The 17,319-nt window shown below is 38.0% G+C and overlaps 3 protein-coding genes across 5 annotated transcripts; 2 read left to right on the plus strand and 1 right to left on the minus strand.

Annotated features, from left to right (window-relative positions):
* Positions 1 to 2,620: 2,620 nt before the first annotated feature.
* On the plus strand, positions 2,621 to 5,696 carry LOC137733421 (deSI-like protein At4g17486). Its single transcript, XM_068472571.1, has 4 exons — positions 2,621 to 3,180; positions 3,834 to 4,095; positions 4,463 to 4,530; positions 5,134 to 5,696. Exons 1-4 carry the CDS (start codon positions 3,046 to 3,048, stop codon positions 5,416 to 5,418), a joined length of 750 nt encoding a protein of 249 aa, XP_068328672.1. The 5' UTR covers positions 2,621 to 3,045; the 3' UTR covers positions 5,419 to 5,696.
* A 285-nt stretch (positions 5,697 to 5,981) lies between these two features.
* LOC137733422 (uncharacterized) lies at positions 5,982 to 8,670 on the minus strand. 3 transcript variants are annotated; one of them, XM_068472573.1, is made up of 2 exons: positions 8,488 to 8,670; positions 5,982 to 7,367 (listed from the first exon to the last, which is right to left on the minus strand). In XM_068472573.1, exon 2 carries the CDS (start codon positions 6,957 to 6,959, stop codon positions 6,315 to 6,317), a length of 645 nt encoding a protein of 214 aa, XP_068328674.1. In that variant the 5' UTR covers positions 6,960 to 7,367; positions 8,488 to 8,670; the 3' UTR covers positions 5,982 to 6,314. The 3 variants fall into 3 exon arrangements, with proteins under 3 accessions (XP_068328674.1, XP_068328673.1, XP_068328675.1); XM_068472572.1 differs by having other exon boundaries at positions 5,982 to 7,370; XM_068472574.1 differs by having other exon boundaries at positions 5,982 to 7,370; positions 8,471 to 8,670.
* Positions 8,671 to 10,431: 1,761 nt separating this feature from the next.
* LOC137734998 (septum site-determining protein minD homolog, chloroplastic-like) lies at positions 10,432 to 11,897 on the plus strand. Its single transcript, XM_068474347.1, has one exon. It carries the CDS (start codon positions 10,652 to 10,654, stop codon positions 11,642 to 11,644), a length of 993 nt encoding a protein of 330 aa, XP_068330448.1. The 5' UTR covers positions 10,432 to 10,651; the 3' UTR covers positions 11,645 to 11,897.
* The last annotated feature ends 5,422 nt before the right edge of the window (positions 11,898 to 17,319 follow it).

The following is a 17,319-nucleotide window of genomic DNA, read 5'->3' on the forward strand; positions in this document are numbered from 1 at the left end:
TAGTCTCACTTTGCCTCTTGTAACTTAAAAGTCACCACTTTACTCTTTGAAACTCAAAATTTGTTCCACTTTGACTTGTGGACTCTCTCCTCCCTGAAACTTATAGGTCGTCTCCTAAAACATATATGTGCAATAAATTTGATTATAAATTTCTATTCAACTTTCGACAACCAGAGAATATTAATTTTAAAAGAAATTGAAGAAATGAAAAAAAAAAAAAAAAAGATTGATTAGCTTGGGCCTGTCTTACCAAAATCAATTCCACATAAGAAACTAATAGATTTAAGGCAATGTGGGGGCAAATTTTGAGTTTTGTAGAGATGGCTCTCAAGTTTCATAGGGCAAACTGGGATCAAAATTGAGTTTCAGAGGGCAAAGTGAAACGAATTTTGAGTTTTAAGGAGTAAAGTAGTGACTTTGAGTTATAAAGAGCAAAATAAGATTAAAATCAAGTTCTAAGGAGTCTTAATTTTTTATCTGGGCTATATTAACAAGGTGTAGAATGCTAATAAAAAAACCTATATTTTTAGTACCATGGTATTGATGTTAATAATGAATTTACTTACTACTAAATATGAATAAAATGAATTAATGTATATTTGGGTATGAGTAAATTGTAGCTATAGTCCCTCAACTTTAACTCAATTGAAGTAATGGTCCCTTAACTAAAAATTCATTACCATTAGTCCCTCAACTCATTAAAACGTGCAGCCATGGTTTCTCAACTAAAAATATATTACCATTGGTCCATCAACTCATCAAAACGTACGGTTATGGTCCTTCAACTAAAATTCATTACCATTGGTCCCTCAACTCATCAAAATGTGTAGCTATGGTCCCTTAACTAAAAATCAATTACAATTGGTCTCTCAACTTTAATTCAACTGAAGAAATGGTCTCTCAACTTTAACCAATGGTCTCTTAACTTTAACCTAATTGGAGCAATGGTCCCTCAACTTTAACTCAATTGTAGCAATGACCCTTCCAACATAACTCATTTTGAAAAAATTCTGACGAAATTGACGAAAATGACCAATCTACACGTTTTGATGAGTTGAAGGATCTCAATTGTAGCAATGGTCATTCCAACATAACTTATTTTGACAAAATTCTAATGAAGTCGGCGAAAATGACCATAGCTACACATTTTGATGAGTTGATGGACCAATGGTAATGAATTTTTAGTTGAAGGATCATTACTCTAATTTAATTAAAGTTCATAGACCATTACTACAATTTACTCTTTGGGTATCGTCGACTTGATATACAAAAAGAGTGATGCGACACCTATGGCCTACAAAACTAGCATTTCACTTTGAAGACGACTTGTTACAATTATTCAACAAAGTTTGTTTGAGAGTTTATTCCAAATTTAGGAGCCTAGCAAAGTAATAATACTATGATCAATCAGCTAAGAGCATCTTTAAAGCTAATGTCAAATTTTAAATATAAAATTCAAATTTGAAAGTTTATGTGGCACTTTAATTTTTTTTCTTTTGGTTCTCCATCCAATATATCAAATTTAAACTATTATCTATTATACTAGCACATGGGCACACACAAAGTGTATGAGAAATTTTTTTTTTTTTGTTTTTGAAATAGAAGGAGAGAGGAAGAGAGTGATAGAGAATATGGAAGTGAGAAATTTTATTTATTTATTTATAATTAGATATATGTTAGGATTGCATGTAGGTGAGGTTTAAAAAAATAAAAACAGCAAAATTTGGTTGTGTAAAATTACATTTCTGCCTCATATTTCTTATTCATATTCTGTTTTAATCAGAGGGTTAAACCGGTAATTTCATAGGATTTTGGTTAACAAAGAGTGTTTTATTAATTAGTAGAGATTATTTACTTTTCCCAATTGTTATAAATATTTTTAGAACAAAAAAGAAATTATAAAATCCATTTATTGATCACTAAAAATAGATTTGAAATTGTTATCATAGTACCACATAGGAATTTGCACTTTTATTTTTATACAGTTATAGCTGGTGTGAACTTTTTTATTTCTTCTTTTGAAGATGCTTTAATGGGAGAGCGAAATTTAAAATGTCACTGTGGCACTATTTTACAGAATAAAAATATCATCAAGTACTCTTTAATTTTTTGACGCAATAATACATAATTATATCGCAATATCATCATTGTAATACTGAAAACTCGAATCATAACAAATGCTAATATTTATCTTCATTTTTAAATGAAAAATTTTAAGTTCGATTATCACTAAAAGTGAATTTAAATTACATTACTACTAACATGTTATGAGGCATAGACAACTCTCTCATCCTTATAATGTGAATAATATCTTTCGTTCGTAAAAAAAAAAAAAATGACAAAACAACAAAAAACACAATGAGGAATAGTATGAAACCGACGTCGGATGCCCAATTATGTCGCAAAGCCGAAAAGATCTTAGATCACCGACGTCGACGGGTGCAGACTTTTCTGGCGGCACGGGGAACAAGACAAGGGCAGGTCGGTCATTTGACAAAAAGCAGACGGTGCCTTTTGCCGTTAATAATTGCGTGGCGTGGGCACGTGGGCCCCACTTATCCAAGTCGCGCTAATGATAACCCGAGGTGCGCACCGCAGTGGCAGACAGACTGGACGGTTCGCCAACGGCTGTCAGTTCCGTAATTTCTCGCAACTTCCGGGGTCTGTTTCGTTTCCGAGTTACCCCTCCGCCCGCGAAAATTACCTTACGAACCCGGTTTCTGAGATTTTTTGTTAAACACACCCACCCGCAGAGAAGCAGACTTTCTCTCTCTAGACACTTTCTCTCTCTAAAGTTGAAGAATTTGGACCAGTTTAGAGCGAGAAAGGAAAAGAAAAGGAAAGGAAAGAGAAAAGCAATTGAGCAAATCGAGACGAGAGAATATTCAAATCGTGAGGCAGCGAAAAGTGGTGTGCTTTTGTTCGAATTGAATTGAATTGCTTCGTTTCAGAGAGGATTAGGGTTTGTCATTTGAATTGGGAGGAAGGAGGGAGGGGGAGTTTTGGGTTAGGGATTTAGGGTTTTTGGTGAAGAATTTGGAGAAGATGGCGGAGGTGGTGCTGCATATATACGATGTGACGAATAGTGGATCGGACAAGACGAATAGCACCATTCTGCAGATCAACAAGATCTTCAAAGACGGTATCGGCCTCGGCGGCATCTTCCACAGCGCCGTTCAGGTTCGTTCTCTCTCGTCTTTCTCGTGTACTCGCGCTTGCTCGTGTATGAATGTATGTAATCTGAAGTTAGATATGTAAATTTTGTATTGCTAGTGTAATTTTGGAGTGCTGTGAATTTGGAAGAGAGATCTTGGTTTTCTTAGGCAATTGGAAATTTTCACTTTGATTCTGTGTGTGTATATGTTAATTGATTATAGAAATGGCGTGTTGATTATTTGTTGCTAATTAGGTACTACATTTCTTGATAAGTTGTTTATCTTGATGGAGATTTTGATCTGAATAGTGAAAATTTTCGCAAAATTTAGTTATATTTCTATTGGATTCTTGGTATCTAAGTACAGATGGGTTATTGAGTTTGCCTTTATTATTGTGTTTGCGATTTATCAGTTTTGAAATTTACTGCTTATGAGTTTGCCTTAGTAGATGTTTTGTGGTATGATGGAAGTGCGTTATTGTTGAATTTCATGGTCAGCCAAGAAGCTCTCTTTTACGAAGAATGACTAAAGTTTGGTTCTTTGTTTTGTTACATAAGACCTTTTAACTGCGAAAATTAACACATTTGTATGTAGTTCCGTTTAATTACTTATTTTCATATGGTGTCTTCTTTATCAGCAGAAAGTTCTGATCAAAATTGTTTATGCTTCATTTGACAGGTTTATGGTGAGGATGAATGGTCATTTGGGTATTGTGAACAAGGATCTGGTGTGTTTAGTTGCCCTTCTGGAAAAAATCCAATGTACACATATCGTGAAAGCATCGTCCTTGGGACAACAGATTGTTCGATCTTCAAGGTTAACCAAATCTTGAGGGAACTCAGTAGAGAGTGGCCTGGGTATTCGTATGACCTGTTAGCAAAAAACTGCAATCACTTTTGTGATGAGCTTTGTGAAAGGCTTGGGGTGCCAAAGCTTCCAGGTAACTTTGTGAGATCGTAGGGTTTACTGGCTATACTAAAGATTTATATGCTATGCAACTGAGTGTACTTGACCAACTATGTACAATGGTCAGTGATTTGTTCCTGTTTCATATATGGTGTATGTTATGTTGAGATATTTTAATTGTGTTATTGTTGCTTCCTTTTGTTTGGTGACTTTGCTCTTGATGTGCAAGTTTTGTTGGTCTTAATTTTGGTCAACTTACAAAATTGATAAAAATGTTATGGTTACAAACTTGATGAGAAGCTTAAGCTTTTTCTTAAGAATAAAAGAACTGTGCCTCTGAATTTGAAAATGTAGTCTTGTAAATAGATACATGGCATGTGTTCTTATAGCTTCTTTTACAGGTTGGGTTAATCGTTTTGCGCATGCTGGTGATGCTGCTATGGAAGTTGCAGGAAACACTGCAGTACGGGTGAGTTACTTTCAGAATGCATAACTTGTATAACCTTTTAGAATAACTTTTCTTTTGGAGTCATTTTTGCTTATTGAAGTCTGTCATTGTCAGTTGATTGGATCTTCTTCTGTAGAAGTATTAGTTTTGTTTCACAATCCTTATTATTACCATGGTATACATGATTCGGCTGCATTTCTAATATGCTAAATATCATATTTACGTGAACGTTTTATCATCAATGGAAAGGGTAATTTACAGCATAATTATCTGAAACATATCCAAGAGTCCCATGAACATACTATCATTACGGATGTGTTTAATTGAAGTTACCTACAGTCTTAGCACGGCCTACTTCTTTGTCATCCTCTTTGCCTTGTGCTTACAGTTCACTTTACTTCGATAATACTTTGGCGAGTTATATGAGATGTGGATAACCATGCTTGCTTGACTTTGCCTCCAATCTTTCTGTTCGGCATTCAACTCATTGTTGGTGTGGCTTTAATAATAGTTTGCATAATCAAATGAAATTTGGTTACCTGTTACCATGGTTTACAATAATTTCTTAATACTTTTGGTTGCTTCAGTGCTTACATGTCTGATAGTTTTCTTGGGTTGTTGCAGTTTAGACAAGCGAAGACAGAGATTGTTACAGCTAGCAAAGTAGCATATCGTTTCCTTGTGGGTGTTACTAATAACGCCACAGCTTCTCCCGAGTCTGCAGGAAATTCAAACAGAGGTGCTCCTAGATTTCAAGCAGCTTGGTTTAAAAACCTAATCACCACAGGAGCAAAGCCATCTAGTAGTTCAGATCTCGAGACCAAGGAAGAAGATGCACTCCGGCAGCACCAGCAACCAGACGCAGAGCCGCCGCTGCAGCAGAATTCTAGGACATGGCAAAGTATGTAATTCCAAGGACACTTTGCCAATGTGCACTAGTCAAATCCAAGCAAGGGCCTTCGACGAGTCCCCTCGTCGTGTACCAATGAAAAGATTTCTTTTGTTTGTTGAACAGAATTATGACCCATTCATGTCCCCAAAGAACTGGAATATATTCATTAGATTGCTCAGCTTGTAGTTGGTTTCATTACATGATTTGATATATAGCTGAGTTTTCAAGAGAGTTAGGGAAGCTCTGATATGGTATTTGTTGAATGGTTAATTGTGCATATAAAATGATTTTCGCACACCCTTTTCTCATCGGCCGCAAAATGCGGTTGATCAGCTGTATATTATCAGAGCCCTCTGTAGTGTGACTAGTTTTACGTAAATGATCTTATTTACTCGGAACATTCCTTTGAATTTGTTAGGGTATCCAATCTAATTCACTCTGAAACACCGATGGTTCGCTTGGTGCCTATGAGTGGATTGAATAATATAGTTTGGCGTATTTATTTGAGGTACGTCTTAGAAACGAAGAACATACATGGTAAGATGTAACACAAAATCAACAAGTTACTGGTAGACCGGCATAAATCACAATAATTTCATACCAGAAAAGATCTTAACATTATTGAAACCACATTAGTTTTGATACAATCCACAAAAAAATATCGGAAAGATGAGTCAGCTGATGCCTCAAGGTCATGAAATGTCACTGCACGTAAAAATATAGCAGCCCTCGACGGGAAAACAGAAGAAGAAAACACAAGAGCATGACATTGCAACATTCTTCAAGCCGAAGAAGATACGCGTGTTTATGATAAACACCTAGTACACATCCACGAAGTTATATACATAACCCTGTTAACGAAATACAGCTGAGGGCTCTTCCAGTAACATGGCAGCTTGACTGAAATGTCCATCTACCGTCTTAGCATTCCATCGAGCACTAGCGTGCCTTCATGTGCATCCTCTGCGATCCGTAGAGATGAAACAGCCTGCGCCGCAATGAGCCCAGCTGCAAATCCGGTGGTACCCCAACCTCCATCCTCACAAAATGATTCAGGGTACTCTCTTCCATAAGGCCCAGAAGAGAGCGACCATTCACTGTTCCCTATGCCGCCCAACTTGTATCCCGATCTGTAAGCACTGGACACCCACCCAATCCTTTCGAGTGAACACTTTGCAGAGTCTTGATAAGGAAAGCGTGCCCTCCTTCCACCCATAAATAGGTCAGCGTCGCCAGGACAACTCCAACGATTGAACACTTGATCTTTGTTCAGAACAATTTCACATGTTTCATCTGAGTCTTCTTCACCAAGTAGGACATGCAACGCAACAGCCTCGGCAATTGCAGCACCTTCTTCATCAAGCCTCTGTTGCTCTTCTTTCTTCTTCTGTTTTTTCTTTTCTAGTTCAGAAATGATGGCTGCTGAAGTAGCAAGGGCTTTCTCCAAGCGCCTCTTCTTTTTCTCAGCCTGCTTTTGACGATCCAATTCGTCCTTCACCTGCTTTTTCTTAACTTTTCTCACAACAGGTTGCAATTTATTACACTCCATGTTATCCATTCAACTAACAACCTCCAAAACGTTGCCTTTGTTTAACTTGCCGAGAATTCCCCTAAAGTGTATACATTTTCCTATAACTGTGTTCCCTTAATTTTCTATATTAGTAAATAAACTTAATTATCTTCTTGTTGAAAACTAATATAATTACTATAATCCTAACAACTACACCCACTCAGGTCCGTAAGAGTACCTCATTTTGCGAATGATGCAATCCCAAACAGAAACAACAGGTGACAACCGAAGGGAAAACCGATATGCACTCACAGATCCACCCCTCGGCATCATTCTTCCTAATTTCCCACAACCCTTGCATTTACCCATCTTGAGCATACCAGAGGAACTGATCATCCAATACCAAATGTGGAAGCACTAACGAAACTTTGTTCCAAACAGCTCACATGGCCTTCCCTGCTGCAGACATAGTAAAGAGAGTAACAAGTTAAACCAAAACTTAACGAAATAAATAAACAAATAAGACACAGTTAACAGACGTGCAACCCGTCTTGTAAAAGTGTCTGAACATCGACAATCAGACACCACAACCAACACCGAAAGAACCCAATTGAAAACATTTGAGAAAGCAGTTCAATTCCAATTTCTGTTTTGGGAATCTAAAAACAACTTATCCGATCTTCTCAATGAAAGCAAAAGATAACAAAAAATAGACACAAATATCATTATCCAAAGAAACAACACATAATATCAAGATCATAGCCCAAAAGACTTAGCCGACCACAATAAGGAAGAAAACACCTCTTAATCACGACCATGAACATAGCGCGCTGCGCCATTGAAAACGAAAATAGACACTCACAGGCAGAAGCACATGCAACAAATGCAAGCAACATAAAACAGGAATGCATCCCCCCAAGTGAAGTCAAGCTTCCCAGGAAAGAGACCTGAATAACCGAAAACTGGATCTACATAACGTCGTCATAGTCTCATAGACCTCGCAAGCTAGATCCAAAATCCCAACAAACACTGAGTTAACAATCATTTGATTAAGTGTAAAGATACACATCGGATACTTGTTAGTCATAAAGCTCTGGACCAAAGAGTAGAGAAAAAGCTCACAAAAACAAGAGATACCAATCGAGTCAACTCCGTAAACCCGCTTCGATTATGAATTACAAAACAACACCAATCCAATTAATCCAATCGTAATTGTATAGGTGAGATGATGAAATAACACACAAAAAACCGACGAATAAGCTCTCTCACTCAATTCAATAACCACAAATTGAACTTCCACTCCATTTTCTCATCATCCAAACAGACTCTAGTATCCAATTCGTTCAAATCCACACTAAACCAAATAGATCCGTACAAAAAACCAGCACAGCTTCACAAATCCGTACAAATAACAGCGTGATCTAATCAATTCGGATACGGCAGCATCAAATTCAAACGCCAATCAATCCAGATCCAATAAAAAACTAATCCAAACAGATAAATCGAAACAAAAATCAACAACTAAATCCAAATTCAAATACACGAAATCAAAAACGTACAGAGAGAGAAAGCGAACCAGATTGAAATCAAAGGTAGAGGTAAGGGCCTCGAGCTCGGAATCTCATCCGCGGAATGACGAAATCGGAAAAAAAAAATGGGGAAGGAATCGGATTCCTGAGGGAGAAACAGAGGAAGGAAGAAACAGGGAGTTGGTGTTTGTTTTGATTTTGATAACCGACCGACCAGAGAGAGAGAGAAAGAGAGATTGAAGTTGAAGGGGGTCGTCGTGTAATTTAAGTATTGGTTGGGGACACGTGGCGGGAGGACGGGGGAGTTGATCTTTGAAAGGGTAAAATTCTGGAATATCTGACTTTTCTTTGGTCTTTAGGGATTAGGTTCAGTTCATGGGTTTGTTGGGGGGCGAGGCAATCTGTGGGTGCCCACTTGCTTTCCGTCAAAGCGTTTCTATTGGCTTGTTTATTTGACGGTGTGGATTACAGATCTGAAGATTGTGGATTTGGATTGACGGTGAGGATTCTAGTACAGGAATAAGAAGGGGGGGCTGTGATGTAGATGGGGTAATGGCAGAAGGCCTCTACATCGGGCCTACTCCTAGGTATAAGGAGGTGGGACTCAATAAATATCAGATCTGCTTTCAAATAACTTGTAACGCATACGAACATCTTGTAAAAACTCAAACAACAACTGAGTTTTATTGCATTAAGTGAAGTTGGTTTCGTGAATTCTAGAACGTTAAAGTCGGCTTGCGTCAAGTACGTCATATTTTTCCTTACAATCTCTTTCTAAACTTTCTTATATCTTTCTCCACCTCTTTTTCTCTAAAATCTTTGTCACGTACAAAGATATTGTAAAAGCTAAAAAATGGCAAATTTTTAACAAAAAAAAATAGGAGCAGTAACTCACACTTTTTAATTGTATTTGCAAATTTCCACAAAAAGTCGTCATAAAAATAGTTTTGGTGACATTTTCATTGTATCATAGGTTAATGTTTTAGATGTTCTGACCAAAAATTTCCATTCAGGCTACGTTCTTGCCTCCACTGTTATTTTTAATCGGTTTTACAAATTTTTACAAAAAAATAATCATAAAGTCAAATTTCGTACAATTTTGAATGAATCAATTTGCAAATTTTGATGTGTAAAATTATTAATTGGTATGACGAAGGTTAATTATGTTCATTAATTTACACAATCCTTGTTCAAGTGTTATTTTTGTCACGGAATGAGATCCACTCCTGATTTCTTTGTAAAGAGTAAGAAATTCGGATCATTCGAGAGACAGGAAAGAGATCTGAGTCGTTCAATTTATTATTTATTATTATTATTATTATTATTGTAAAGTGGGTGAGTAAGATTGGCTAATAAAAGCCATCTCTTGGTCCGCAAGCTCAGGACATAGAGATGCTGAGTGGGTCTCAAATTCTCAATCACTGTCTCAAAGCAAGTTCATCCCTAACAAATGAGTTGGCCCAAAGTCCACTTTTCCATCCTAGTCCACCCAAAACCCACTCCACCCCACCTAATAGGCTGGCCTAAAGTGGAGGTCAGCTTTGAGCCCACCACATAATGGACTAAGCAAGAAACAGAGTCATATGACGTTTGCCATGTGAACCCTTTTCTTTTTTGCGCCATGCACATAGAAAACACGCTCACGTGGCCGTGTGTTGTCGACAACTCGTAGAGGGGGGCCTGCCGTGCATGCGCACTACAAGATGCTGGGCGTGGGATACGTGGCACATCCATGTTCGTTGGATTTCCAACGATAAAAAAAAATGAAATTCAAACCCAACGGCTAGTGACGTGGTATAATATGGACCGTTCGATTTATGATCAATGATCCATATTTTTTTGTAAAACTTTAAAAATAAATAAATAAATGTCAGAAATTAATAAACTCTTTAGTTATAAATAAAGAACATGTCAGAAATTAAAAATACAATTATTCTTTTATAATAATATTTTAATAAAAATTAACTAGGCTATTTAATTTAGAAGTAGAAATGCACTTCATCGATTACTATTTATTTGGATGGATTGAATAGACCCAACTTGATTTTTAGGGTGGGGTTGCTCTTACAACTCTTCCTTTTGCTCAATAGTCGACGATCACTCGCAGTAGCAGAGTCCCCAGACTCCCCACCAAAATGTTCACCTTCATCGCCTTCCTTTCGTTTTGATGATCCCACCTGATCTCATCATCCAAGGGCCACAAAAGCCGCAATGCTCTCTCTTCAACTCCTCCCCGCCCTCCTCAGCCCCAAGCCTTCCTTCTCTTCCTCCCTCACCGCCGCAAACCCACCAAAAACCTTTAAACCCAAAACCCTAAAACCCAAACCTTCTCCCACCTTCACAGTCCGCGCCATCCTCCAATACAACAGGAAGCCCCAATTGTCCGGCGATACCCCCCGCGTCGTCGTCATCACCTCTGGAAAAGGAGGCGTTGGCAAGACCACGACCACCGCCAATGTCGGCCTCTCCCTCGCCCGCCTCGGCTTCTCCGTGGTTGCCATCGACGCCGACGTCGGCCTCCGCAACCTGGACCTCCTCCTCGGCCTCGAGAACCGCGTCAACTACACCGTCGTTGAGGTCCTCAACGGCGACTGCCGCCTCGACCAGGCGCTTGTCAGGGACAAGCGCTGGTCCAACTTCGAATTGCTCTGCATCTCAAAGCCCCGGTCCAAATTGCCGATGGGGTTCGGCGGAAAGGCCCTGGTCTGGGTCGTCGACGCTTTGAAAGCCAGGCAAGAGGGCTGCCCGGACTTCATCCTCATTGACTGCCCCGCCGGAATCGACGCCGGCTTCATCACCGCCATTACGCCGGCCAATGAGGCCGTGCTGGTGACCACGCCGGATATCACAAGCTTGAGAGACGCTGACAGAGTCATTGGGCTGCTGGAGTGTGATGGAATTAGGGATATAAAGATGATGGTGAACCGGGTCCGGACAGATATGATCAAAGGGGAGGACATGATGTCGGTGCTCGATGTGCAGGAGATGTTGGGATTGGCATTGTTGGGGATGATTCCGGAGGACACGGAGGTCATCAGAAGCACCAACAGAGGGTACCCTCTGGTTTTGAATAGGCCGCCCACATTGGCAGGACTGGCCTTCGAGCAGGCAGCGTGGAGGCTTGTTGAGCAGGATAGTATGCAGGCTGTCATGGTGGAGGAAGAGCCCAAGAAGCGCGGCTTCTTCTCGTTTTTCGGAGGGTAGAAAGTGCTGCAATTTTGAAGCTTGCAAGTATTGTTTTGCTTGTGTTTTTTATCTGCAGATGAATGTTCAGGAGTGGAGGGAAATTGAGTGGAGCTGTGTACAGAGTAAGTCAGTTCAATTTTGTGATTGTGTCTCTGTTAGTGATAGCTAGAATTATAGATTTCTAGTTTTTATTTTTAGGGAATGCAAGGATTAGTGTGATGTATTTATATTGATTGAGAAACAAGTAAAATTGGTACCTCTCCTTCGATTATTCGTATTGAAAAGTTCATGCTTGATCTTTGCCATTGATGAATTTGTTATCGAATAGCTCTCTTTTTCGTTGCACCGATTCAAATGCTTAACTTCCAACCCAATCACTTTCATCGGTTGGGTTCCGCTTCTCCTCTTCACTACAGAGTTCCTATGGTGTCGATTTCATCTTCTTGAAACGTTCACAATAAGTTTTCCGGACAGTATGTTTCGATTATATGGTGATCTCTTTCAGCCAAAGTCGAAGCTTTTGCTTTTGCTTCCTCCAAACGACCACTTTAGTAACCTTTTTCTTCCTGTAGTTGCCTCTCCATCTAACCAAATTCACTGCATACGAAAGAGTAGTTCCGAACGGGTCACATACTTTGCATCTCCGGTTTGTGTTGTGCCTCAGTCTCCAAATTTAGTGATGAATCTATGGAGAAGCAGAGCAGTGGAGCAAGAACCTTTCTACGGATCATAATGTTATGAGTTATATGAAGATTGAGTACCTGCTCCAAGCGTTAAAACAACGATTTCCCGATGAGGCTTCTTCGATATTTGAGATGCTAACATATCAACCACATCACCCTGTAAAGCCACCAAACCTCATGTTCAACAATCTTCAAATCATCCGGTTACCAGAATCCTTCGTAGGTAACCATTTGGAGCACGAACGAGTTTTCGTTTGATCCCGACGTGTGAATTTTTATCTTTTAAAGTCATATTTTGCGTGCAATTCAGAAACAATTGTGTTCTAAACAATTTGAAAACATTGGTATTACCAGAGAAGGGATGTATTCAGATGGCGGGCTCCCTCCCTTCCACATACATTCTGGACATCTATTTCTCTAGCAGCATAAACCTGACATCATACACCATTTCATTTAGCTCTTTAGCTATAAGACAACCCAAGGACTTTGCCAAGGCAACTTACATCTGCGACTACGACATGATCTGCACCACGGGGACATCGGCGAAGTCATCCCTCAGTGCTGCTAAACGACTGCGTATCACCAATCAGTCCAGCGCAATTATATGAATCGTGCTAGTGATACCAGAAACTGCTTAAAGGGATTCTGCATTGTTCTCATCTTGAGTGAATACCTGTACGTACGAGGCTGGAATATGACCATAAGAGACTTGACAGGGAACCTCGGGCGTGCAGCTTGAATAACTGCACTAAATTCTGTTGGATGATGAGCGTAATCGTCATATATACAGTTGCACACAATCTACAAACTCGGCCTCGCACAACTGCTAGACTAACAATTTGGAATTCAGATTTACAGTTTCCAGTCGAAGTTTTCGGTGTTATAACATTACACACCTAAAGAACTTCTAATTGCTTCAGATCAAAAACCAATTAGCAGAGATGTATTCACACGGGAACTCCGACGGACTTTGCATACAAAATCTCAGCATTGTTATGGGGAACAGAATTTGAAACAACCGCAGCTCCAGGTAATCTCGAGGCGCCACTCCCTTGTGTGTTAGCCACCGAATGGCCTGTGTGCAACAATGCCCCTGCTTCCTGCAGCCCGTCCATGAAGCTACTCCAAGCAATATCCGAGCCGCTAACCTCATAACCCTACGAAAAAATTCAAAGAAAAAAGTGTTGAATTCAAGAAACCTAAAAATTGCGCAGTTCTATGTAGTCTATTACACTCATTGAAATTGACCCAAGTCAAATGACATTGTAATAATTCCATCACGTTTTTATTGTTTCCTGAACTAAGGAATTGCACTGTTTTCTTTCATTTTCTGTCATTTGCCAACATTTTCTCAGCAACCAAACAGAGAATCAAGGCTTCAATCAAGCTTCACTTTACCTGTTTCAGGGCAACCATGGGCAGCGCAGACAATCCGCAACCTCCAATCCCCAAAAAGTGAATAACCAAGCCCTTTTTCGTTTCTCAAACCACCTGATTATCGATAACTATCATCCGAGAACGCCGTCGAGATTGAGATGCTGCCGCCGCTATTTTTACTCGAGGAGCGCACGGATTTCGACATTCGATTGCTTTTGCACTGGACAAAGCTCTCCCTGATAAATATCTAGAAGTCGATCTTCGATGTCCGGATGATATTGGCCGGAAAATGGAGGGTTTTGGACGTTGATATTCCCGGGAAATCCATCGGTGTGACACTGACACAGATTTTCCCGGGAAAGTAACGGGTTTTGAAGTTGGATCGTGGATTCCTAGATATAGAAATGGATAGTTTAACAATCTGAAATGGGCTATAAAGCCCATTACATCGGCCCAATAATTCCCAATCCTTCTTTATTAGTTAAGTTGATATCCAAAAGGCCCAGTTTACCTTTTTTATTTTTTAACTTCAAACAATGTGTTTTATTTTCTGTAATTTTTATTATCTAAATCAATACAGTCAAGTGTGTAGCTTCTTTTCACTGTAAATTTTTCTCGAATTAAAAAATAATCACTAATTAAAACAAAAGGAAAATATTGTTACAAGACAACGGTATTCATTATTATTTATCTTCGCTTTGTAAGTGAAATTTTTTAAATTCAACTCTCATAAATAATGAGTGCAATACCATATGTGGTGTTCTAGTTGTGTGGCATAGTGACTTAGCTCAAATACCTTATCGCCTAATAAATTATCATTGTATAAAAAATAAAAATAAACACTATTGCATTACGAGCACCAAATTATTTTTACCTCCACACACGCACCCGATTTATTAAAATGGACAGAACAAAATACTAATTTTATAATGATATTACTCAATTTAGCATGCTATTATTATTATTATTATTATTACTCTCTTTTTTTTTTTTTGTGAAAACTTTCGGCTTGTTAATTTGATTGAGCAATAACACCACCACTCGTGGCAAAAGCTTTTAGTGAATTCATTACTCTGGGCCTGAGGCTGTGAGGCAGTAGGAGACCAACTGACCAACGTGGTCCCAATTCCAAAGGCCCCCAACCTAAATTTGCTTGTCAAATCCAACGTGGTCCCAATTCCAAAGGCCCCCAACCTAAATTTGCTTGTCAATTTATTTGGTCCCACGGTGGTGAATTTCCGCCGACCTTGACCACATCAAACCAAATATTTGAAATTATGATTTTCTTTTTTATTTTTAAGTAAAAGGTTTTAAATTTGATTTCGTTAAAAATGAATTTAAATCATATTATTGTGATTAGTTCAGTTAAAAATGAATTTAAATCATATTATTATGGTTAGTTCAGTGTAAAATTTAGTCCAAATAATATTAAAAAAAAAAAGATAAAAGAATATTAACCAACAAAATGAAAACTTTTCAAACAATCACTAGTCATATAAAGTCAGATGCGTAACAAGATACTTTTACCTAATGGATAACTCTAATTTCCTACTGGTAAAAGAAGGAAAAGGACTTGCACCAAAGATATTATGGTATTCCAAACCATGCACTCATAAGCTGATTACGCTTAATTAACGCTCGTTTTGTAAGTATTTTTAAATGGCTGAAAGTGTTTTTAGAAAAAATGTTTTTGAGTTTCAAAAGTACTTGAAGTGTTTCTTGCTAGAAATACTAGTTTTGAGTTTCTTGTTGGAAATACTTCAAGTGCTTTTCCAAAATTAACTTGCATTTTTACTAAAATTTGATTCCAAAAATATTTTATCTAAAAACGATTTTTGTCGTTTAAAAGCACTTGTCAAACGAGTTATTCGAATAGTTTGGATAATCCAAGCCCAATCTAAATCAATTGTGAGTTAATTTGAACTTAAGTATAGAAATAGAACACATCGTTCTAGTTAACTCAGCTAAATATACGTCTATTATGCTAAACTTAAATTGAGTTTGCGTCAACTTAATCAAGTTACTCACATATCATAAAAAGCAAATTAAATAATTAGATTGGAGTTGGATTCACGTCTCAACCAGCCGTCCGACAAAAATTACATCCTTTGTATGAATTCGTTTTTTTTTTTAACAACAAATAGTTTCTCCCTCGATTGGAAGGCAACTGTATATATTAATCCAATTGTATTCAAATTATTGGAGTCTTACATCATCATTTGTGACACAAAACGCACGAGACTCCACACGTCGAGCAATGGCATGACCAAACAAAATGGACAAAACGCGGTAGCTTCATGACGCAACAGCACACACACAATATGAATTAGGTTAACTATATGCATGGTTGAGTTGAGTCAGCATCACGAAACCTAGAGTTTGGAGTATGACCTCTATACAATACGTGGCCTCAAAATATTGGATGTATATCTGAGTAACTATAGTTACTATACTTTATTTCATGTCACAAACTTTTGCATAATTGAATGGGAAGAGTTCCGGTCAAAATCGTATATCATTAAAATTTGATCAAACGGTTATAATTATTATAATTTTTAGAAGAGTTCTCTATTTGTAGTCGTTTGATCAAATTTCAACGATCTGAATCATTTGATTCTAAACCTTTGATGGAAGAGATCCGGATCTCTTCCCCCATTGAATCACACATAAACCCTATTTATTCGAAAAGGACGTGATTAAAATTCAAAATTGTTCAAACTCAATCACACTTTGATTTTATTTATTCTAAGCGATATTACTTACTCGAAATTAGAACAAATTGAGAGAAGTAGTTTAAATTGAAACACAATAAAGTTGGAAAAAAATAATATCATATCTACTTGATATGAACACGACTCATTCTTATTTTTTCTTTGAAATTATATATATATATATATATATATATACTTTTTTCTGTTTATTAGTTAGAGATGTCCGTTTTGCGTCGCAAACCTTGACGCAACGAAAAAATTGCTCGTTTGTGATCAAAGGCCATGGGTTCGAGTTGTAGAAACAGCGCTGTATAAGATAGACATTCATCTCCCGACTCTCAAAAAGTAGAGAGTTTTATTGACTTGAGGTCGCCTTTTTTTATCAGTTGAAGATATTCCTGTGAGATTATTTTATGGAGGAGTATTGAATGTATTATTACAAGCTTTCTACGCGTGGGATGCATGTCCAATTTTCTACAAAAGCATACCTACCAAACACAAGCTCCTCCATCCTTCATTGATCTTTAACCAACATAAACCAAACCTAAATCTTGACCTTTTCGGGTGTCAATCTAGCTACTTAACGGATAAATAGGTTTTAGATTACTCATTAGAAAAATAGAAGTGGCCTCCAACTAAAATCAATTTGATGGCTTAGAAGAAGAAAAAGTTCCAATCAATTTTCCTAGTTAGTGAAAACATGATTACTTACGTTTACTGTGGAGCAACTAGCTAGTTTGCAAGATGTTTATGTCGTATCTGACTAGATATATTATCAATAAAACTCCCTTCGTACTGGTGAGATTTAAAAAACCTAAAAACTAGCTCGCAATATGCATGATGAGGCCTAACTCACAGTAATTCCTTGTAAGTTGTATATATATGAACGAACGTCTAAATCTAAAGTTAAGCTCTTCCCCAA

This window comes from Pyrus communis, chromosome 5 (assembly GCF_963583255.1).
Source record: "Pyrus communis chromosome 5, drPyrComm1.1, whole genome shotgun sequence".
Taxonomy (NCBI): Eukaryota; Viridiplantae; Streptophyta; class Magnoliopsida; order Rosales; family Rosaceae; genus Pyrus; species Pyrus communis.

What these genes read in the sequence shown, in the direction of transcription:
- LOC137733421 (XM_068472571.1), top strand. Translation starts at nt 3,046, where the DNA reads ATGGCGGAGGTGGTGCTGCATATATACGATGTGACGAATAGTGGATCG. An exon ending in TCTTCCACAGCGCCGTTCAG is followed by an intron (nt 3,181 to 3,833) that starts GTTCGTTCTCTC and finishes TTCATTTGACAG; the next exon opens with GTTTATGGTGAGGATGAATG. An exon ending in TGGGGTGCCAAAGCTTCCAG is followed by an intron (nt 4,096 to 4,462) that starts GTAACTTTGTGA and finishes CTTCTTTTACAG; the next exon opens with GTTGGGTTAATCGTTTTGCG.
- LOC137734998 (XM_068474347.1), top strand. Translation starts at nt 10,652, where the DNA reads ATGCTCTCTCTTCAACTCCTCCCCGCCCTCCTCAGCCCCAAGCCTTCC.
- LOC137733422 (XM_068472573.1), bottom strand. Translation starts at nt 6,959, where the DNA reads ATGGATAACATGGAGTGTAATAAATTGCAACCTGTTGTGAGAAAAGTT.